Genomic DNA, 23,621 nt, shown 5'->3' with positions numbered 1-23,621 from the left:
TAATGTCTCCAAGTAAACTTTCGCCGTTTAACTTTTAACTCATAATTGATATTGACAGATCTCAAGCTATTAAGTATTTTTTAGTCTCTAGTCCATTTGTGGATCTTGTTGTCTGCCACTCTTTCTATAGTCCCAGGCATAGAGAGATATCTCTTTTGCCCTAATAATTGTGCCGTTCGCAAATGTTCCAGGTACTGTTTCTTTTATTTTTGGGATATCAGCGCAGTAGACGCATAGGAGTAGTCCTAAGACAGTACCGTGCGGACGACATAGGTTTAAATATTGAGAGAAAAGATACGACTGGAGCAACCGACAATAGTTCCACGGTAGTCCCAAATGCCATAACCCATCAAATGTCTGTGAGACGTCCGGGAATATTGCAGGACATTCTTTCTTTTCCTCAGACGCCTTTTAAATAATCGCTATTACTCTATGCACTTGGTCGATTGAGCGACTTAATGTAACAAATTCTTCCTGTAAACTGGCATAGCTCATGAAAGATGAAAGCACTTAATAAATTTGCCATTATAATTTAATTGTTCCCTGTTAAAAGTTATAAAGGGTGTTCACGATGTCAAAGAGATAAATTAGGAACATTTCTTAGTTTATAAAATTCTTATATTTTTTTCCCAAAATACCGTTTTTATAACATCTGCCTTTTTATAACCTTATGACAGTATTTTTGATCTCTCTGATAGGTTACAGGTGTTATACAATTTATTGCGACTGCCTGACCTCTAGGAACGAATTGATGTCAATTTCGTGAATCACTGACGTCTTCAAGAACAACTGATTTATTGACTTGAACAAGCGTTCCCAAAATTATTTAATGAATTACAGCAGATAAAAAATACTCCGAAAAAAATATAATAAATACATAAAAATCATATCCGATGTACCGCATTACTCCGATGGGTCAGGGTAAAAAAGAAAACAAATAGGCTTCAAAATGAGAATATTTATTTACGTACCACCGTACGTACATTGACGAACTGCAGATATTATAAATCCTCCAATAATGAGGTCAATAAGTAGCTCTTATACAAATTATTAAGAAAGTTTCTTTTATAAATGTATCGATTTTGCTTTAACTTTCATATTATTTCAAATAATTAATTAAAAAATAACAACAAAAATTAAAATTAGCTCACAGATTTAGCGCAAAATTAGCGCGCAGATCCGAAACGTTCTCCCTTCTCCCCGTTTCGCAGGGGAATTTGTCCGCCCTTGCCCGACGCCAGAAGGGGTGCGGGACGCGGGCTTACCGGGAAAATACTTGGATCTCGCGCCTACTACAAAATAATATAACTATTTTTTAAAGGAAAAACAAGAAGAAATTTAACAATATATTTCTTATATATATCTACAAGTTTTATAGTGTTTATCATTTATATTACATAGTGTCTAATGAGGGATGGGCTTTTTTCCAGCCCTAAATATTCACACGATAGCAAATGGTAGTGCCTTCGGCTGTTTGCAATGGGTTAGCTGGACACAAAACACCGTCGTGTAATAGGAAATCACAATCAAAATCTCCTGATTGTTCTGTTTCGCTACGAAGGGTGGGGGGAAAATGAAAAGACCACCAAGACCGACGACGGAAATTAAGATCGAACCGAACAGAACTATGTTTTCGAAACCGAACAAGAAACTGAAATGATTGCAAACAGCACATATTCAGGTCGAATACTCTCACATAGAAGAAACTGAGCTTGCCACAAGGTGTATGTTAAGTTCTTATTCTTCTATCTAAAACACATTTGGCTATATACTTATGATTTTTTTCTTATTAAGCTTTTATTTTTTATTATTTTTCTCTCTAAAAGTGAACTTAATAGTGCGCGTCTAATAAGATTTTTCGTGAAGTGGCACCATTTCTGTTTATTGATAATAGAAAAACATCTTTTTCCATTCAGCTGTATAAATTGCGCGGTTCCCAACGTCGCGACACCGATTCGGCCTCGCGGCTATTAAAAAAAACCGACTACCAAAAGAGAACCCCCCCGTGTAATATTTTGCGATAAAATGAATACCCCACTACAGTTTGATACACAGTACATATAAAAAAATCATGGCGAGTCTAAAACATCCAAATATGTCACATGTTTAAAATGAAAACGTTAAAGAGAGATGGCCGGACAACGGTTCCTTCCTTCCATCAGACAGAATACTACTACCGCGGCCCACCGAGTCTACTGAAGGCGCGCGCGCAACGAAACACCGCTGTCCCAATGACCGAAGCTGCTGCAATTAGCTGGTGACTCACGCGGTGATGTGTTGTACAGTAATAATAAATTAAACGGAAACACAGCGATGCTGTATACTAACATGATATTAAAAACAAGACATTATGAATGATTACGCTTGATCATGATCCATTCTGAAATAACAGTCCGTTATCTAGTAAATATAATAATGACTAAGTCTGAGGTTAATCTACAAGTTATACAGCCTTTCGTTGAAAATAATCCTAGTACTGTCAAAAAAAATACATACGCTTGTGCATTGGGCACATGGGAGAGCGGAGGGATGGTACTTCTGGAGAAAAGGAACCGCCCCGACTCCTCCCCGCCAAAGAAATGTAACACTCTCCACGCAGCTTATTTACAGTTTCTGTTTAAACCACATATTTTTTATTATTATTTTGTTAATCTATAGCACAATATTGTAGTCAGTATGCACTGCGAAATTGTCTTTCACGTCGTCCATCTGCTTCTCGTCTGCTGTGGGTTGTCCTTGAAGTTAGTGTATGCCTTTTTAATGTTTTATTATGTGTGTGTATTGTTTTTGTTTGCAAGTATCTTCTCTTTCCGGGATTTGGTAATATCCGGATGATCTGCGATGAAAACATCAAGAAAATTACTGTTGGTTAATTTGTCTGAACGGCATTTATTATTGAAAAATTCAAAACAAAAACAGACAAGCAAACAACACGTTTCTACAACACAAAGTGGTCTTAAGAACGAAATTTGAACAAGAACAACTAGATAACACAGCATAACGAGGACGGTCTTCGCGCGCGCTCGCTCCCCTCAGCACTTACCTACACCCGGAGCGCCGGCGCCGCAGTAGCACCGTATCACTTTTTGCCGGGGGGGTTGTTGTTCTGGGCTCCGCCCAGGCCTGTGTTGGACGGTGCGGGATTAGTAGACGGCATAGCCCCGTCTGCTCCCGTCGCATTCGGCACGTTCTTGTTATGATTGAGTTCCAGCTCGGCCAAGCGCTTCCACAGTTCTTCCCGGTCTTTTTCTCGCTTCTTCTCTCTAGTAAAACAGAGAATGGACGGACGGACATTACATCAGAAACAAATCCGGTAACAATAAACTCACTTTTGTCTTTCAGCCTTATAGCTAACGGTCAGTTCGTCGAACAGCTTAGAATTCATCTCCATGAAAGTCTTGAGCACGTTGTAGACCAAGGCGACAATCGTCTGGTTCCAGTGTTCTTTGGAGATGCGATAGAGGGCGGGGAACATAATCGGCATGATAACGTGATTGTTTTCCTCCATAAGAGACATGATGTACTCGTTGTTCCAGAAGTAGAGGGCGCGCTCGGCCACCTGAAAATGCGGACTGGATACGCACTTCGCTATCTGTCGAAAGAGCGGCTCCTGGATACGCGTGAATTGCGACGGCTCAATTACGTCTAACACTTCCTCGATTTCACCCAGGAACATCACCTAAAATAAAAGAAGGGAAATGAGTTTGATCGCAGATAATTTATCAATTATAACTGATAATTACTAAACGACTTAAGACATTCATAATTCGAAGGTGATGCACCAACAAACCATATGTAAAACTGAATTTGTACAAATTGATTTAGGCGCCTAATGCATTTGTGTTTGGTGTTCATTTATGTCAGATAACTATTATTGATGACAACGAAAATATACGAGACACATATGCATTAGTTCGGAATATTTAGATAAGCTAATTTCTAAGATATTGATCCTGTAAGAGTATGTAAAAAAATAGGTGTGAAACCAGGCGTATCTGGGACCGAATAAGACACTTAAGATAAGAAAGGTGCAGACGCCAAAAGTAGCAAGGCATCTGAATTAATGGTTGTTTTGGTAGTTCCTCGCTCCACTTATCCGATTTCCAAACAGAATTAATGCTATTCAATGATTAGTCAGAAACAATATGGAGCCATCAATAACTTGTTCATATCCCACTCTTAAATGAAACGAAACAGAAATATAACACAGTCACTGATAACCTCTAAAGAATTGTTACTAATACTTAAATCAATAAAGTAAACTAAAGCTGAAACTCATCGAAACATCAAACACTTTCTCGAACTCGGAACATAACAGGTTAATTGAAGTCTCCGGTCTAACATATAGATGGTGTTACTAGAATTAAATCCATATGTTTTTTAGTTAGCCCTAACCATGAAAAGATGCGTGTATAAATTTGACAGCTGTAGGATCATTAGTTTGTGAATTATAGCATTTTGAGTGAAACAACTTTTGTTATTGTGAAAAAAATGGATAAAAATGAATTTCAAGTGTTGACAAAATATTGCGTTTTAAAAGGAAAAAATACAGTTGAAACAAAAACTTGATGCCGAGTTTTCGGACACTGCCCCAGGATAATCAACCATCAAGAAGGTATGCTAAGTTTAGACGTGGTGAAACGAGCACTGAAGACGGTGAACGCAGTGGACGCCCAAAAGAGGTTGTCACCGCCGAAAACATTAAAAAACCTACAAAATGATTTTGAATCACCGTAAATTGAAATTGAAAGAAATAGAAGACACTCTAAAGATATCAACTGAACGTGTACATCATATCATTCATGAATGTTTAGGTATGAGCGCGAGCTCACTTTTGACCAAAAACAAAGACGAGTTGATGATTCGGAGCAGTGTTTGAAGATGATGATGCGTAATAAACCCGAGTTTTTGCATCGATATGTGACAATGGATGAAACATAGCTCCATCAGTTCACTCCTAAGCCCAATCGACAGTCATCCGAGTGGACTGCACACGATGAACCCGCTCAAAAGCGTATGAAAACGCAACAGTCGGCTGGCAAGGTTATGGCGTCTGTATTCTGGGATGCGCATAGAATAATTTTCATTGACTACCTTGAAAAAGGAAAGACCATTAACAGCGACTATTACATAGCGTTATTGGGCCGTTTGAAGGACGAAATCGCCGAAAAACGGCCGGATTTGAAGAAAAATAAAGTGCTGCTTCACCAAGACAATGCACCGTGTCACAAGTCAGTGAAAACGAGGGCAAAATACATGAATTGGGCTTCGAATTGATTCCTCATCCACCGTATTGTCCAGATATGGCCACCAGCGACTATTTCCTGTTCTCAGAACTCAAAAAAATGCTCGCTGTGAAGAAATGTTTGTCGAATGAAGAGATGATCGCCGAAACTGAGGCCTATTTTGAAGCAAATGACAAATCGTACTCCAAAAATGGTATCGAAAAGTTGGAGGGTCGCTATAATCAGTGTATCACAATTAAAGGGAATTATGTTGACTAAAAAAAACTAATTGTTCCAAAAAAATGTGTTTTACTATGGTAGGCCGGTGACTTTTCAATTAACCTATTAGCCTAAATGCTAAATAATAGAATGAAAACAAATATTTTACTTTACATATATTTGTTGTTTATATCGATCAATTGATAAGAACGAAATTGAAGACGATCATAGTTCAAGTATAATAAACCAGCGAACTGTTATATACAAATAACCAGGATGATTAATACAAATCTTCACCAAATAAGATCCAAGAAAAATGAGGAGATAAAAAAAATGATTGGAAAAAGGATTAGATTTGACCATGACAATGAAATTTATTTACCTTAATATTTATAATTATGTTATATTAATTATATAATACAGATTGCTAAGATACCAACATCAAAATTGTTCGCGTTTGAAAATAATAAAAGGTAATGAAAGACTTAATTACATTTTTGAATGTTATAAAAGAAAAACAAAATCTAGTGGAAGTCCAATCCCCGAACATGCTGATGAAATTCCTTACAATGTTTCTACAGATAAGCATATCAGCGGTGTCCATATATATTAGTACATGGTGACAAAAATAAGCTCTATGTCACACGGTTCATCGATTACCCGTATTCACCATATAGTCAAATAAAAATTTCACGAACTTTTTTGAATGTCCATTATATACTAAACACAATTATGGTATTGCCAGAAATATGAAATATGCAGTTATGTATTATGTGTAATGGTTTACAAATACATACCAGGTGTATGGGTAACTCCTTTTCGGTTTTTCCGCTAAAGAAAACAAGTTATTTTCGACGGATAGTTAAAATGTATTTATTCAAATTATTGATAATTTGCTTCTATATATTTTGCCGATCTCTCATGCAATTTATGAATGCTATTCCAAATGAACAGTTTCTCCTTTGAGCTAAACTATTCAATCGAAATTGGCGAAGCAAGCAAACGCATACCCCATCGATGCGAAAAGGAGGTAATAGAATGAAGTCAAGTCTGAATAGTACGCCACTTCTTTATCTGGTTTGCTATGTTGTAGTGTTGAAAAACCACCTTATCGTGTCTTTGGGTATATTATTGTTGTCAGTAGCGATTAATATTGATTGTTTCGCCAGCTTTCAACAGTTCATAATATACGACCAAAGCGATTTGGTTTTGCAGTCGATGGGCCGGCTTCGCCAAGGTGCTTAATCATTCTATTCATGTGGCACCCATCTTCCCATCTGTTGAATCTTTTCCATAGCTTGTAATAGTCCACAAGTCACAACTCGGCTCACATTAATCAGGTTTTCTGCCAATCTCAAAAACAGTTTGTGTTGAGTAATCAATCAATAACTCCTACAATTCCGCATCTTCTTGAATTGTCAAAATAACCCTTTACATCTTATGGCTGAAGCTTGCCCACCATAAGTCCACCAGCAAACAATCACTTTCAGGCACAAAACTCGACATTTTCAAACATTTATAAATCTATAATGCATTTGGCAGAGAATGTATAGTTTTGAAGCTAATGTCAGTAGAATAAAATGACATATGTATCAAATCACAACATTGCATACTTAAGGCTAGTAAAATATGTTACAAAAACCGGAAAGAAAGAAAACCAAACGACCTGGTATACACTATTAACTGTACTAACCTCCTTCTGGCTGCATGTTTTGGGCCAAAACTTGAGCAATCCGCGCACTACCGGCTCTGTCAATGTGGGGTCCTTTTCTAGAAATTGCACCACACAGTAGGCAAGCTGTGCATGGTACAAAGACAGGCACTTGACCTTGTGAAGCGGAATAAGCACCTGAAACATCAAACGTTAGTACACCAGCTAAGGAGCAACCGATAACAGATAAGGTACCTTGACAAGGAACTGTTTATGTTCAGCCTTCAATGGCAACGCAAAACCGTTGATTATAGATCCGAGAATTTCCAAAAGTTCACCAACACCGTTAAAATGTTCAGTCTCATATATAAACCTGCAAGACAATAAAACCATTAACAATACTAAATTTAAATAGATACTAGGAACTAAATTGTTTTCACTTTCACTCAATAGTTCATGATATGTAGTTTTATGACTGCTTCAACTACATTTAATGATATATAAGTCATGCATGTAATAAATAATTTATTTATTAGTCTAGAATTAGTCTGAATCTACATAGGATTTGATAAATGTCTTTCCCCTTCATCGTATATAAGAGCTACAAACACTTGTATCACCATACTTTTAACAAATAAACATATATAAATAAATACTATATTCGACTAGCCAAATGCACTTCTAACACAGAAAGTAATGGGAATATTGAAATTTCGGGAGCATATATTTTTTGTCATTAAAAGAATAATACATGTTTTGGTACTATGCGCAATTTTTCACTTTTTATAGATAATGGATCAAACAATTTGCATTAAGTTTTATAAAAATAGTATCATGTGCAACAAAATCGTAGAAATATAAAAAAACTGATCATAAATAATCAGAGCATCACAAGTAGGGAACTTTCTGATGATGTTGAAAAAAAACAAACTTGAAATGTTTTGGAATCCTAGATAAGATTAAAAGCTAAGCCAAAAAGAGTTCCTTCTTCTTCCAGAGAAAAAGAGAAGCATTTAAGGATTTGGAAGAAATCTATTGAGAAATACTTTGAAAGAAATAGCATTAATGTAAATGAATTAAAAAATGCCCAACATGTTCTAACGCAACTCGTAGTCATTTTTGTAACGACTTTGCCAGTTGATAATAACAAAATTTACAGCTGCATCTTACAAACAAACATATTATTCAACAGAAACTTCTTCTTATTCAGATGGATGAATATTAAATGTCCTTTTTCATTCTTCCGTATTTACAACGGACATATATACATATATATATGTATATATATGTATATATATATATATATATATATATATATATATATATATATATATATATATATATATATATATATATATATATAATTGGATAATTGACATTGACACGCTTTTCGCAATACTCATTCACTCGTTAATCAATTTATAACTTCTCCCATGAAAGATAATATCTCTAGGTTGAACTGATCTCCGTCTATAATAAGTGCCACTTCATCAAAAGCGAGAATATGAACTAACATCACAGTAATTGTTTTTAAAGAAACGCACTAAACTGAATTACCCTTAAAATTCCTAAGGCTTCTATTGAATTTATAGTTACATTCTATGAAACGTGGAACCATCACTTCCAAGCTTTCAGAAATTGAGCAACTCTTCAACTACAATTTATCCAAGAAACGTTTGAAAGCATGAGCTGCGTTTCCAACTGTAATTAGTATTTAATGAATTGGCATCTCCAAGATGAGAAAATTGAATTTTTCCATTAACGCAAGCTCCCTTTGACTGGCCATTAAATTCCAAACCTTTGCAATTAGGCCTAAAGTTCAGTCATAGTGCCAGTGAGGAGAGGTCGATTCAAGTTATATTCTTCTGCTAGATTATATCAGAACGCAAGGTGATGACAATTGGCTAATTGATGGTCGTGTTTGACGCTGATCTGCAATTTCTCGTTGAATTCTTTCAGCCACTCTCAGTCTCTAGCGTTCATTTGTTTGATAACGAAGCAGAGTATTCGCAATCTTATATTATCAACCCTTGCTGCACGTTGCCCTGTTGCTTCCACTGCTCTAAAAGAGTTATTCTTTATTTGTTTTGCATTATTTTCAGTCCACGAAAGCGACAATCTAAGTGCTACAAATTATTGCGAACTGCGAACGAAATTTTGACGAACTAAAACATATCTATTACACTAAAAAGGAATTAAGAAACTCTTTTGCAAAAACATAAAATTACAAAACTTAAAAAAGGAAAAACATACACTTTAGAGAACCGTTTATTTTCTGCGATCGCAATTTTTGTCATAAAATAAAATTAGGCTCTTCTTTCGAATGAGCCGTTATGTTAGCTAAATAGGAGCCATCCAAATAAACCACAATATCTTGAAAAATATTTGAATGTAACTATTTACACATTGGGAAATTTTGTTAATAAAATTTTAAAAATATGATTTTCTTGTCACAGGTATGATATATATTTATATAATAAGTATATAAAAATACTGGCGTATTCATTAGGTGTTTGATTTAATTCATAGATTTTTTCTTCAAATTTGTGTTGCGTGAAATGTGTAATGGTACAAATCTTTTAGAAATCATGGTTTCAATTTTAGTAAAAGTTTTGGGTAGATCATGTGTATCCAGCAGTACATCGACGCCAGAAATAAGCTCGAATTTAAGATCTCAAGTGGCACACAAAAGAAGTACTTTGTTAACAACTTCTGGAAACTGGTCTGGCGGTGACTTCATAACATTACAATAAACAATTGAATAAGGTGGGTGAAGACATGAACAGAAAAGGTTATTTCCTGCCCAAGTAATCTGTATGCTGTATATAACACTCGATTCACGTTATCTGCGTTACTCGAAAACACCCTTGAACATAATACCCATATTCGCTAGACTTGACCCCACGTGACTATGATTTGTTCCAATCAATAAAAGATACCTTGTTGGATAAAGAATTCAAAACGCTGGACAATGTGTATAAATTCCTTGGCGACGTTAACGCTTTGAACCCAGCAAGTTTATTTTGCGAGAGCATTTATATCTTATTGTATAAATGGTGCCAAGTCTTAGAAAAAAATTTAAAATATTTCCAAGACTAAATTCATCATTGTTTATTTGTTAAAACAAGTTAATTATTGACTGAAAAATCTTTCAATTATCAATTTTTTATTCACACATACAGATTATCTTCAGCTAGGTCTGACATAGGGCACAAGATAAGCAAAGCTGTTTGAAAAAATTGGTTCTAATTGTTTTAGCCCAAATAAATGTGTGAAACTTTCATCTTATACAATTGCATAAGTAAAATTGCATTTGTTTGGGAGTTTGGATTGGGGTTGCCACCATGTAATGTGTTTGGAACTTGGAAAGATGAAGTATCATAGTACTTCATAAATAATATCAAAAATCAACGCTCTATGGTATAATATTTTTTGCTTTTTGGTATTTCCTACCTTTTTTTTTATTTGTTAAATCTACTACTTGCTTTTACCTTCTCAATGAAACATTCTATTGATATTTTAAGGGACATTTATATCATGAACTTATAAAGACCATACATACCTAAGGAATATATTATTTATCTGTTTGCGGATAAAAGCACGCAACCCCAAAAATTTCCCGTAGATGCGATGCAGCACGGTCTTGAGAAAGTCACGTTCCCTGGGATCCTCCGAGTCAAAGAGCTCGAGCAGCTGCAACACGAACTTCTGGTCGATGACCCGCTTGCCAATGGTGGGCTGGAAATCGGAGCTCTCCAGAAACCGCAGAAAGAACTCGTAGACGAGCTGCAGGTGCGGCCAGCTGGCCTCCAGTGTGGGGTCGTCTTCTTCTGGGTCAAAGTCTGGATTCTCGCTCGGCGGTAGAGTCCTGAATAAATTGGTTGATATCTGCAACATATAAATTACTATTTTTAATTTGTTGTTATAATGAACTAATATTAGACGAGTGAAGAAGTAATACACGTGTTGAACAACAAAGTTAATAATTACCATTGGAAGATTAACCTTAGCGTTGACTTCTTTGGAAAAACAACAATAAATTACTTTTTTAACGCCAATTTAACGACTATTTGTCAAATAATTCCTAATTAAGAATTCTGTAATCATATAATATAATCAAAGCTGTGAGAAGTTATCCTATTCAATCAATTTTTCATCCCATGTAACAATTATTTGAATAAATAGGCAAATTTAACGATTATTTATCAAATAATTTATAACCAAAAATTCTGTAATCATATAATAATATAGTCACAGCTGTAAAAAGTTATCAAAATGAATCAATTTTTCATCACATGTAATACTTATATTAAATAGGCCAATTTGAGGATTATTTGTTAAATAAATCATAAATAAGAATTGTTGCTTTATTTACTTCAGTTAATTGATACAATACGCGTTTATTCAATTTTTTAAACGTAGTTCATGGTGTATACAGATTTATTTCTAAGAATATTGAAACATATTTTTGAGAAAAGGTGTTGACTGAATAAGCAAGCTATAGGAGGAAAACAGTTTCTCTTATTTCAAGCTTTATTATCAGTTTTCGATTATTTAGAACCAATCAATTAAGGTTGCTTTATTTTTTAAATACTAAAGAAAATTTAACAATATAATAATTCATGTATAAACCATTTCCACATTTGAAAAGGTATGTAAAATTATTAAACATTAATATAAAAGAAAATCGATTTAAAAAGTGTAGATTACATTTTCTGGTAGCCCATGATTTTAACTTTTTATAATTTTTACATCTAAAGTTTATTCAAATATCTGTGTTATTTTCATATTAGTAATGTGTTAATAATCTTATGAGTCAAACCCTTGAGTAACACCTTGTAAAATGTTCAGGCTATATCGAGAAATAACATTGAACATATATTTTTTTATAATACTGCTTATTAGTGAGGGTTCCATAATATGACGTGTTATGACTATATGATATAATAAAATACATTAAATTTACATATAGATAGTATTTGATATAGAGGCTACACATAGTATATAAAACTAATATTTTATAATATTAATGATGATCCTATATGACCAGAATAAATTAAGGAAACTAAGAAAATAATTTCTAAAGCCTCCTCCTCTACAAAAACAAACAGCATATGACGACTTTCTGGTATTGGTATCACAAAAATAAATGAAACTAGACTACTAAAGATGACAAAGTCTTATAATGAACAATAATGAATGAATAATTTAACTAAGAACACAAAAAGAAAAATATTGACTTGAGATTTCAGAAAACTTGTATTGATGAAAAACAGGGATGTTCTTATAGGCCGTATATATCAGCTTTAGTGCATCATTAAATCCACTATTGTGTAAATATCTTACCAAATTCAAAAATATTATTCACACGACATCACAGTCGAATTTATTAGAAGAAATTTAAATTAACATGGTTAAAAAGTTGTAGACCATAACTGCAGCATTAGATTGTCAACCTTACAAACATTACAGATTGAAACAACTACTATTTTCGTTCGATTTCGACTTCTCTTTTGAGCGACTTAATTAACAGAAAATAAATCACACTTGAAAATAGTTTTTACTGATGGAGTACCGTAAGTGTCAGTAATATTAAATATGAAAAATAACAGACACCGATATTTTATTATTTCATGCAACATCTTCGAAGAAAAATGACGCAATTAACGTAACAGTTACAGAAGTATCCGATGGGACGTAGCTGATCTTAAACTCGACTTAAACTGATTAACTCGATGTATGTGTAAGAAGAAAATGCTTTTTTAACACTCCGACATTACAACAATAAATTTCCTTCGCGAAGAACAAATAATGTATAGTCTCATCAACTTATCGCACTGAAATCAAAATAAACAATTTCATAGTAATAAAACGGGGAATTTTTACGAGAATATTGAGATCAGGATTTGAGGTAGATGGTTGTAAATCCCCCAATCCTGAAAAGAAATCATCTAAATATAACCGATTTTATATATAGATAGTATGGAATAACATAAAAGTTACGCCAAATGCAACAAAAAAAAGCACACTGAAAATATTAAACGATCCAACTAATAAGTTTGGCTGATAGACTACATGAATGACTTAACACGAACTTAATCTTCAATGGAAAAGCTATCTGTGTAAATAAATGCCACAAGCGTCAACACGGGAATATTTACTAAACACTGATGAGTCAATGGTGTCGCTGCCAGAGCCAAAAATTTATTTCAATTTTTCTTTTTTTTACGCACAGGCTTACATAAGCCTTACAGACGTCAGTATTGTTCGCTGTCCACAAATATTTCTTGACCAGCAACGATTTCACGAGTTTTTATAGCGTGATCTTTTTTTTAGTAAAACCCGATCAGTTTCAAACAGACCAGTCAAAAGTAGTTTAAATTTGTATATGTTAAAAGGTTTGTAAGTAACTGTTTGTTTCATCGTAATGTTGACTTTATTTATCAAATCTTATTTGAGTTCTATTAATATTTTTTTTTATTGGTGAGAAAAAGCTAAATTTTATTGATGTAAATAGACTGCTTTAAGATGAATTTAAGAAATTAGCACTATTTTCAAGAAAAAACACTCCAATTGTGAATAATAAATAAGTAATTTCTTATTATATAAAAAAAAGAATCCATTGTATCATCCCCATTTAGAATTAAAAGAAAATTAACGCAGAAAATATTCCTTAAAAAATCAAACCAAATTAGACAAAATCTCATGTTAATGTAACACATTTGAAATTCTTTTTCAAGAGAAACTTGGACAGATAGTTACTATTGCTGATGATTTATAATTTGACTTTGGTCAATACATGTTTCCAGTTATTGTTAATTGAAAAAGGTTTGAAGCAATAATCTTAAACATTAAAATAAAAACATTATTATTAATAAACATTGGATGATGTGATTAAATAGAATATAAAATTGGATATACATAACATACCACCACTGAGACACAGTAAAGGTATTGTAAATTAAATATGTCCATAACGCTGGGATATTTGAAATTTTGGACTTTGTTTATACACACTCAAATTTGTAAAGTAAATGTTAATACTAGAAGAAATAAAATAAATGTTAGGTGTAAAAATAATTATTAAGCGTTTTTCTTATGCTTTTCTTAACGTTTCAAACTGCTCATTGTTTGAATTTAGTTTTTCATCGCTAGCAACTACTATTGATTTCATAGCTTTCTGGTAGCTACATACATATAATGTAGCACTGGAAGAATGTTTCATCTTTTACGATTATACAAAAATTGAGCCAATTTGTAATATCTTTAAATGATGTAAAATGTTGTTCAGAAAGGCAATATCAGCACAAACAAATATGTTTTGATTTGCCACTATGCCTCAATTTCAGATTTTTTTAAATTAAAGGACTCAAAACTGTACATTTTCGAACTTTTCTTTGTATAGTGTATTCAGTAGGAAAATAAGAAATTTGCCAATGGTCGCCCTGTATAACGGCGAAAACTGATTTGTATTCCTAATTTTTTTTTAAATACTAACTAAATACACAAAAACAAATAGAAAAAACAATATACTATATTAATAAACAATTGAGAAAGTATCAATAAATGTAACAAACATAAAGTATATAAATATATAAATATACACCTAATATAAACATTGATAACAAAATCCACACATAAACAAAACATATATACTGGAACTCAAAACAAATCAAATAGGAAACAAACAGAACCATACGAAAGAACTCTTATTACTCCAATGAATGGAATCAACCTTAACAGAAGTAAATTATCCCAATCACAAATTACTGATCACAATAAAAACAAAAACGTTGGATTTATGGGCGTTAATCAGAAGGTATGGGCATTTAACAAAAGAAATATTGATTTGGTCGCCAATTAAAGGTCTATGCTTGAGCAATGCGTAGTTGAATGGTTGTACATTCGAACAATACGTACCATCTTAATTATTTCAGGATAGACCGGTTCGGTTAGGACGCCTCGACCGGCCGTGATATAGTCCACCAGCTCGTTGAGGGAACATCGCTTCACCTCCTTGCCCTTCAGATCGGCCACCGGGTCCATAAAATCAAATGGGACACAACACTGTCGCAATTTTCGTATGAATAGTTCTTCTTGGTCACTAGCAGGCACATCTACAAACACAAAACGGCATCCATTACTTTTAAGGAATCAGTTTTCACATACACAACAATTTTCCGACATTAAACAAAACGCTATTACAAATAAGTGAAAGAAAGTTAATTAGTTGTATATGCTTGGATGCATTACACTTTCAATTTTATTCAAGTTTTGATTCGATAATTAACGGCAGTTAATTCATCTGTAAAAAAACTAATGAGCCAAAAATAAACTATACTATTAAAATTATCTCGACTAATATGAATGAGTAATGGTAGCTATCCTACGCCTACTTTAACCTCAAAGGAATTGAACATCAATACGAGCAAACTCACAATTTTCAACATCAAATTATTCATTTATAGAACTGATGAAACCCTGATGATGAAAAAAAACAATTTACTATTGAACAACCAAAAATGAAAAAGGTAAATGAAATAAGAAACGCACAACATGGTATCTTTTAATTGATTACTTCTTCAAATATTAAGTTCGACGTAAGTTCTAACTTAAACTTGACGGTCATGGCTGAAACACTTACGAATTATCTACATCTCTATATAACATCTGATGATGTGTACAAGTACACATCTATTTGGATTAAAACGTTATCGCGAATTATTAAATACATATTTGATATTGCTTTTAGTAGAATGCTTGCTTGATCGATAACATTCAATATCGCTTACCAATAATTATTTATTTTTCAGGTACTCCAAAACGAATAAATCGTTGTAGGATTCATCATCGATCCCATCAAACCGATAATTTGTAACAAGATCGTTTCCTAATCGCGTTACAACTAATAATTAGCACCAGGTCGTTAATTTGGCGCAACTGAAGTAGGAAAGCTTCATTACCACGAGCCCTTATTTGATCTGGCTTAAGGAAGAAGACGAGAGCAACAGCCACATTGGTGTAGTGGTGCCGGATTTTTAATTGAAATTTTTATTTTTCCATCGATGAAGACGTCACCGCTCGATAATAGACCTCGACAAATTGTCACCAATTCTTACACCTATCACAAACGGTATAATTTAATTAGGAATGAAATAATTGGACATAGCTCGCGAACGATAAGTTCAAGGCTTGGGACATAGATGATTTATTAAAAATAAATGAATCTCAAGAATTAACCGTAAAGAAATATAGTTTAATACAATAGGGAATCAGCAGTGTGTACAAGAGAGTATACAATCTTAACACCAACTTGCAATCTTCTTCTTCATATAAACCCAATTCCGTGATGTTATAAACAATTAGAAAATACACATTTACTCAGATATTGTACTAAACAATGCAAATAAATATTACAAAGCATACAAATGTATATAAAACTAAATAACTATTCCCCAGCATCAAGAAACTATCAGAAATAATTCAACCAAAATGATCTGAGATATGCATTTCAAAATTACTTTATATATTTTTTTTTGTTAAAGAAACAATTTAAATACAAATAATCCCTTATCTAAAACACACCGCACTTCTTAGATTAAAAGAAAATTTTTACTGAAACTCATTCGGACAACACCCACCAGTCATGGTTTATTAGTGACTCAGTACTGCTAGACTGTGAGAGATGTGAGAGCCTAGTCAATCTATAACTAAGAACTCTATAAATGGAGTTAAAATTGGCTTTGCTGTTACTGCATCGCTTCATTTTCCAATTTTGTCAAACAGAAATTCGGATCAATCCAGAAATTTAAGTGATCCCGATGATGATTTAAGTCCTGAAAAATCCATAACATTTTATTTGTATATAAGAAAATGTAATGTTAACCATAAATACTAATGATTTTTTAAACATCCCGTATCCCTCCAGAAGTTTTTTGAAACTTAGCCTGATGGTATAGGTGGCGCTAATTTTTGTTAATCATAATTCGTTATGAATGTTGTTAGAAAGGCCTTCCTGATTGATTTCGGATCTGGAGGCAATCTATGACGGCAGCCAATTGACGACAACGATCTGCTTCTGATTTATTTACAACAATAACAAATTGTCAAGTTCTCAAGCGGTTTGTATTTTATCTCTTGATACACTTGAAATAGCACCGACATGGATTTTAAACCAATATCGAAAACCTATACGATTTTAAATAATTTTGTCTAATTTTTTTTGTCTAACTGTCCTGGCGAAACGTACATTGGACTGCAGAGGTGTAGGGAATACCAAAGATCGATACGCGGCTTGAAATATATGCGTTCGTCAGGGGGTATTGCATGAATCCTGGGCCCCAAAAAAACCAATTCCTATGTATTAGGTAAACCGTCTGTATCCGTATTTTTGACAGATGACATTACGGCATCTTAATAGAATTGACACAGTAATGAAAAATGAGAGGGGGTACCTTTGAGGAAGGGCAGGGGCTGTAGCTCGACATCCTGCGAATTGCGATAGCGGGAACTTCCCTGGGACTTCTTGGTCTTCTTTTTTAACGATCGCTTCGCAAAAGGATCAATCCTGTCGACGAACGGCGTGGTAGACATGCTGTTTCGGGAGGCTGAGAGCGGCAGAAAGATAGATGACTTGAACTGACTGATTACGCGGGGCTAGCAAACGACATCGCACCACCAACGAACCGGTCAACATCAAACAGTTCCCGGACAACACATTTGTCTCCACCAACGAGGTGTGTGTTTTTTAACCGCACGCCCTGGTTCGACTTGTCACAGTTTCCTTAATTAAAAAAGTCGACCGTTTGGGACCCGAACGTCCCAATACTGAAAGGAAAAACGAATCGAATCACACCTTCTTCGAAGGCCGCACACTGTCGGGATCACTGGGTCGTTTGGCAAGTCCACCCGCCATCAGCTGGTTAATTCCACACAAAAAGCACTGTTGCGATCGATCGCTGTAGCCTCCGTTCGACACTGCACATTTTTCGCGCTTTAAACCAACTATATTACGTCTTTACCGTACCGAAAAACAGATATTTCTAACCGAAAAACTTATTTTTTACTGATAATTTTTGCACACTGTGACACCGAAGCTAGAAGTGCCTAGGGCTGAACATAGATGGGAGGTACGAGCTGCGTCAACCGACGAACTATATGTTCACTTAAAAAGAACTAACTTTATCGAATTGAACCACATATACAAAATATAATTAAAAATTGATTTTTTGCATTCACAAAAGAATAATATTAAATAAAGATTATAATTTTTCAGCAATATCAATGCATTATCTATAATCATTTCGACCAATCAAAATAAACATATCATGCATAACGGCCAATGAAAATTCAGAGAAAGCCGAACAACGAATATGACTCCCAAAAAAACTTAACGATTGTCATTTGACGTAACTGACAGGTAAGTATAACCTTGTTTATTTTTGATTGTTGAAATATTAATTCGGGGCACTATGTCCTGCCCCGGATGGTACTGTGGTCGAATTTTGTTGGAAAATAACAAACTAAGTGAATGCGGCCCATGTCCTAGAGGCTACAGACGAAATGATACCGGATTTATATGCGAACAATGTTTAGACAGCCCCCAATTTTACGATTGGTTGTATTTAGGCTTTGTGGTATTAATGGTATTAATTTTGCATTGGTTTTTCATCGATATGATAGCCATGGGAAGAAAATTTTTCAACATAACTAGCCATGTTATAGCATTACACACATCAGCATCAATCGAAGTTTTCTTGGCTTGCATCATTTCAATTTTACTAATTGAGCCAATGGGAAGTTTTAAAATATATAGTTGTAAGATAAAATCCCTTTCAGATTGGTATACATTGTTTCACAATCCTGCTCCCAATTATGAAGATAAAATTTATTGTACACAAGAAGCTGTATATCCTCTGTAAGTAATCTTGTTGGATATCATATCCCACATTGGTTCTTATTTTTTTTTACAGATATACAATAGTATTTTTATTTTACATATCATCTTTAATTTTAATGCTATTGATAAGACCATGGGTTTGTTCCAAATACTTCCCAGGAAGAGGTAAAATATCAATATATGCAGCTATGTATTTTATACCAATTTTAATATTTACTCATGCCATTATGGGTGGATTAATTTGTAAGTAGCACATTACTCATTTGAGATTGTTTTGTATATTTAATGTGGATTTTTAGATTACTTATTTCCATACTTAATTGTTGTTGCTTCTGTAATCTCATGTGCAGTACATTTCGCTACAAAACTAGAACAGAAAATGTTTGCTTTAATTCGAATCACATTTACCCAACGAAGAAATATTATAATTCTATTAGGACATTGGTGTCTACATGCCTATGGCATTATTTCCATTACCCAACTTACTCAACCTGTAGTACATGGCCTTTTAATGCTCCTGGTTCCTCTACCTGCTCTGTTTTATGTCTTTACTGCTAAGTAAGTCTTAAAACAGCTCTCAATTGATTCAAAAATGTCTTCAACTTTTGTCAACAGATTTACAGATCCTTCAAAATTCTACTCATAGCAAAAAATGAGCGCTATCACCACCACCAGCGTTCAAGACGAGTCAGGTAATTACATACTGACATACACATTTGGTAATAGCTTCAACACTACCAATAATAGAAGAACTCGTCGCTAAAATACGTATTTTCCATGAAAAGTTCTCTAAATTAGTTTATTAGTTATAGAAATGTTAAGTCTGACTGATAAATGTTTATATTTTAAATAAAAACAAGATGTAACATAAATATATGTATATATAATCTATTATATATCAAATGTTTTGTATAAAGGTAAATTTTGTTAAAACCGACGTTAGTTTGGAGATATAGACTGACTCACTGTTGTTATAGTTACTTCTACTTTTTTTATCAGTGATTGGTAGGTGCATAGTTCTAACAATGTTAACAAGATAAAATTGTTATAATAATGTACCAAGACAATGGCAAGGAATTCAGAAAAAGTGGATGTAAGACGAAGTATTTATAGATAAAATAGTGATAGATTTGTTAATTAATGGTTCTTCAAATAATTTGAACAATGATTTTTCCATAATTTATCAATGTTTTTTTTTAACATAACTGATAATTTTTTATAAAAAGTACAAGCTGGTATGAATATTTTATTTTTCTTAATACAAATTTAGTTTAGTAGTTATAAGAACTCTTAGCGTCTGGTCGTATGCTGAACATACAGCCAGACCCAATTTATCCACGCACCAGTCGAACGATGTTATAGGTTGATCGGATAGTCCACTATTTTGTAGCTGTTGTAGTTCTCCAATGATCCCATAAGGTATCCCATCAGAATCATTCTCCACTCGTTTCGACGGATAGTTACTGAAGATGTAGCTTTACTAATAATTATAATGTAGAAGGGCAAATACTTACTATTTCCACAAGCACAATGTACCTGTTCCTCCAGTAGTCATAAAGATCTCCCTATTTTGTGGCAAATGTTTTACCTGCCATATAGTGGAGGAATGGGCTTTCTCCACTAAGTGCGCAAACCCTTTCTTAGGATGTTGCGTGCGGACATCAAAACAAAATATCTTCGATTCTAAAGTAGTAACTACCAACTTGTTCATAGGTATGTCTTTCCTGTCGAACTGCACGCTCACTATCTAAAATTAGGACAATTTTCTTCAAAAATCCGATAACAAATCTAGATCATACCCCGTTCTTCAAACATCTCGACCATCGCACGCTCATAGTCTTTAAATCAAATAATTTTACATCGCCGTTGTCATATCCGGCTACTACTACTCTTTCATCGTTGTTGTATGAGTTACCGAACGCTACACACCAGCAATCTCTACCTGTTTGGCCTTCTAACGGGGTAAATTTCGCTACAGGAACATCCTTTTGACGAACATCCCACACCATTACACATCCTTAAAATAAATACAGCATTGGAATTTTTTGTTAGGACAACTAAGCCTTACTAGTTTCCTAAAATTAAACAAATTCATACCATCTCGGGACCCGGTAACAATCTCTGGTGCTCCACAGTTCAAGCTCTGCCCTGCTATTCCGTCTATTGAATTTATCACGGTAGTATGAGCAGTGCTCTTATAGACAGGCATTAACGAATCTTCTAAGTCCCTACATTAATTATCAATACTGAATGTTCTTTTGGAAAATGTCATGCAACTTTTCAATATTTACCAGACTTGCAAACGACCAGCGAAATCGCCAGTGGCCAAATGTCTGTTCCTTAAATTGGAGGCATCAAATGTGCAACATTTAAAGTGGTCCTTCTTACAAAATTCGTCTATTTTCTGAACACCTTCGCCGGTGATTGAATATATTTCCACTATACCAGCTCCATTTGATTTTCCGCCAATTGAAACGAATTTCGCCGAGCACGGTATCCATTTCACATCGTGAATTGCGTAATCCAGAGATTTTTGGTTGTGGCAAATAATTTGTGGTTTGGCCAAAGCCTCCATTAATTAAAATAAACGATATATAATAGGAACGCTCTTTTTCAAAACCTAAATTATTGACCAAACGGAAACATATTGCGACATCTAATGAGTAACAAGTGAAAACTATTAAAAAGTTATGGTGCATTTTCATGATAATTAACTGTAACAGTAGCTGTTTCAATCAACAGAATTTTACAACTAATATTTAGTAAAAGCAAAAATATTTAGACGGATATAATTTCCAAGAATTGATTTATAACCTTGGCATTTAACCTCAAACTAGCGTTATTATCAATATCGTCAACGTTGGTATTTTGTTTTATTAAATAAAGCAGAGATTAAGTTTTGAGATAATGTTATTATATCATTTAATCTGATTTAAGATGGCAGTTAAATATTATGAGAGTTAAGGTAAAAGTTTTGTTTTTTGCCCAGGCCAAAGAAATTGTAGGAAAACAATCAGATTGTGTAGAAGTTTGTAGATCAATTAGTTGTTTGGAACTTATAAATGAACTAGTGAAGATATATTCCTTGGAGAAGATAAGCAACAATATTCTACTATCTGTGAATGAAGAATTGTACCAGATTGATAGTAATTTAAGCTTAAAAGAAGGTGATGAAATAGCCATTATACCGCCTTTAAGTGGAGGATAATTAATACAACAAAAAAATGACAAATTACTTACAGTTTATGCATGAAAAACTCAATGTTCAAGAAATCACAGATCTAGTCAGTTCAGCTTCATGTGGAGCCATTTCATTGTTTATTGGAACTACACGTGATAACTTTGAAGGTAAAAGCGTCATAAATCTACAATATGAAGCTTATGAGTCCATGGGACTGAAGGTTATGGGAAAAATATGCAATGATATTCGGAGACAATGGGATGAGATAGAGAATATAGCTATATATCATCGACTTGGAGAAGTGCCTATACAGGAAGCAAGTGTAATTATAGCTATTTCATCACCCCATAGAGATCAAGCTTTGAAAGCAACTGAATATTGTATTAATAGCCTGAAACAATCAGTACCAATATGGAAAAAGGAGGTTTATTTAGAAAATGACTCAACATGGAAGGAGAACAAAGAGTGTACGTGGTCTAGTAACTATATTGAGTCTTAATTAATATTATTTCTTGGTTGTGCAATACATTATATATTTGTTATACTCATGTTATAATTAAATTGTTATTGGGGATTTTTCTGTTTTATTTTAGCCCAATGTGATATATACCCTCCAAAAAGAACAAAAACTAATTTTGAAATTACACAAGAAGTCCAAACAGACTATGTACCTCCCCATTTAATACAAATTAAGGCCTCTAATAATGATTTGAAAATGAGGATCCAAAAATTTATGGAAAAGAAACGAGATGAAATTAATAGTCACAATATCACAGAATTTTTTCAGAGGTAAATAACATTGCCCCTACTACAATATTATAATGATTAGCAAACAATTTCATCCTATAGATATAGAGACCCAGAATATACGTGCGCTCGTGTAGATGCGGTGTTGCACAAACGAAAGGATTCTAAAAGCCATTTGCAAGGTAATCAATAGTATTTTGTTGTAAATTATCTGATCATTTTACTTATAACTTTTTAGTCGAAAGAGTGCTTAATAGTTATCAACATCGGGATCAGACAAACTCTAGTTATATGACAAAATATATTCCTCCAAATGGTATCGAAGAAAGAGTGATCAATCTTGAATCTCAACTGAGCTTAGATAAACCCACTCCAAAAAATATCTACAAAAGACTTAAAATGTTGGAAGATCGTTTACTGTTACTAGAAAGTATATCTCCAGAGTACATACAGTTTTGGGTAATATTTTTTATAAGAAAATGTAACAATTGATGGGTGTTATTAATTTCAGGATAAGACCAATCTTCCTCATAAATCTGTAAAGAAGAAGATATTTTCTCTGAAGGAAATTGATGAACTCATTGCTGAAGTAGAAAAAAAGAATACAAAATTACAATAAAATTATATATTACATATTATAATTTTTATTATCTAATATAGGCAACTTGTAATATTATATATATATATATATTTAAAATA

The 23,621-nt window shown here is 33.7% G+C and overlaps 6 protein-coding genes across 6 annotated transcripts in view; 4 read left to right on the top strand and 2 right to left on the bottom strand.

The window, feature by feature from the left end:
• Sec23 (transport protein Sec23) overlaps nucleotides 1-23,621 on the top strand; it is a 28,804-nt gene that overhangs the window by 1,004 nt on the left and 4,179 nt on the right. The window lies entirely within an intron of this gene.
• wdb (serine/threonine-protein phosphatase regulatory subunit widerborst) lies at nucleotides 944-18,562 on the bottom strand. The gene is made up of 8 exons (XM_076402484.1): nucleotides 17,550-18,562; nucleotides 15,016-15,212; nucleotides 10,658-10,983; nucleotides 7,351-7,468; nucleotides 7,138-7,293; nucleotides 3,330-3,679; nucleotides 3,044-3,263; nucleotides 944-2,836 (listed from the first exon to the last, which is right to left on the bottom strand). The coding sequence occupies exons 1-7, from the start codon at nucleotides 17,686-17,688 to the stop codon at nucleotides 3,080-3,082; spliced, it is 1,470 nt and encodes a 489-aa protein (XP_076258599.1). The 5' UTR covers nucleotides 17,689-18,562; the 3' UTR covers nucleotides 944-2,836; nucleotides 3,044-3,079.
• On the top strand, nucleotides 18,496-22,749 carry LOC143195407 (JNK1/MAPK8-associated membrane protein). Its single transcript, XM_076402488.1, has 4 exons — nucleotides 18,496-19,012; nucleotides 19,068-19,237; nucleotides 19,294-19,552; nucleotides 19,610-22,749. The coding sequence occupies exons 1-4, from the start codon at nucleotides 18,567-18,569 to the stop codon at nucleotides 19,638-19,640; spliced, it is 906 nt and encodes a 301-aa protein (XP_076258603.1). The 5' UTR covers nucleotides 18,496-18,566; the 3' UTR covers nucleotides 19,641-22,749.
• Nucleotides 20,224-21,569, bottom strand: Wdr92 (dynein axonemal assembly factor 10). Its single transcript, XM_076402486.1, has 5 exons — nucleotides 21,286-21,569; nucleotides 21,092-21,222; nucleotides 20,794-21,011; nucleotides 20,509-20,741; nucleotides 20,224-20,457 (listed from the first exon to the last, which is right to left on the bottom strand). Exons 1-5 carry the CDS (start codon nucleotides 21,567-21,569, stop codon nucleotides 20,250-20,252), a joined length of 1,074 nt encoding a protein of 357 aa, XP_076258601.1. The 3' UTR covers nucleotides 20,224-20,249.
• Mocs2A (Molybdenum cofactor synthesis 2A) lies at nucleotides 21,948-22,202 on the top strand. The gene has a single exon (XM_076402492.1). The coding sequence runs from the start codon at nucleotides 21,948-21,950 to the stop codon at nucleotides 22,200-22,202; it is 255 nt and encodes an 84-aa protein (XP_076258607.1).
• Nucleotides 22,219-23,621, top strand: Mocs2B (Molybdenum cofactor synthesis 2B). Its single transcript, XM_076402487.1, has 5 exons — nucleotides 22,219-22,642; nucleotides 22,769-22,964; nucleotides 23,025-23,104; nucleotides 23,161-23,381; nucleotides 23,434-23,621. The coding sequence occupies exons 1-5, from the start codon at nucleotides 22,219-22,221 to the stop codon at nucleotides 23,539-23,541; spliced, it is 1,029 nt and encodes a 342-aa protein (XP_076258602.1). The 3' UTR covers nucleotides 23,542-23,621.

This window comes from Rhynchophorus ferrugineus, unplaced genomic scaffold (genome assembly GCF_030347505.1).
Source record: "Rhynchophorus ferrugineus isolate W39M unplaced genomic scaffold, kcgeb_rfMv2 rfM4, whole genome shotgun sequence".
Taxonomy (NCBI): Eukaryota; Metazoa; Arthropoda; class Insecta; order Coleoptera; family Curculionidae; genus Rhynchophorus; species Rhynchophorus ferrugineus.
The sequence above is the reverse complement of the archived record's forward strand: the minus strand, read 5'-3'. Positions and strand labels throughout refer to the sequence as shown.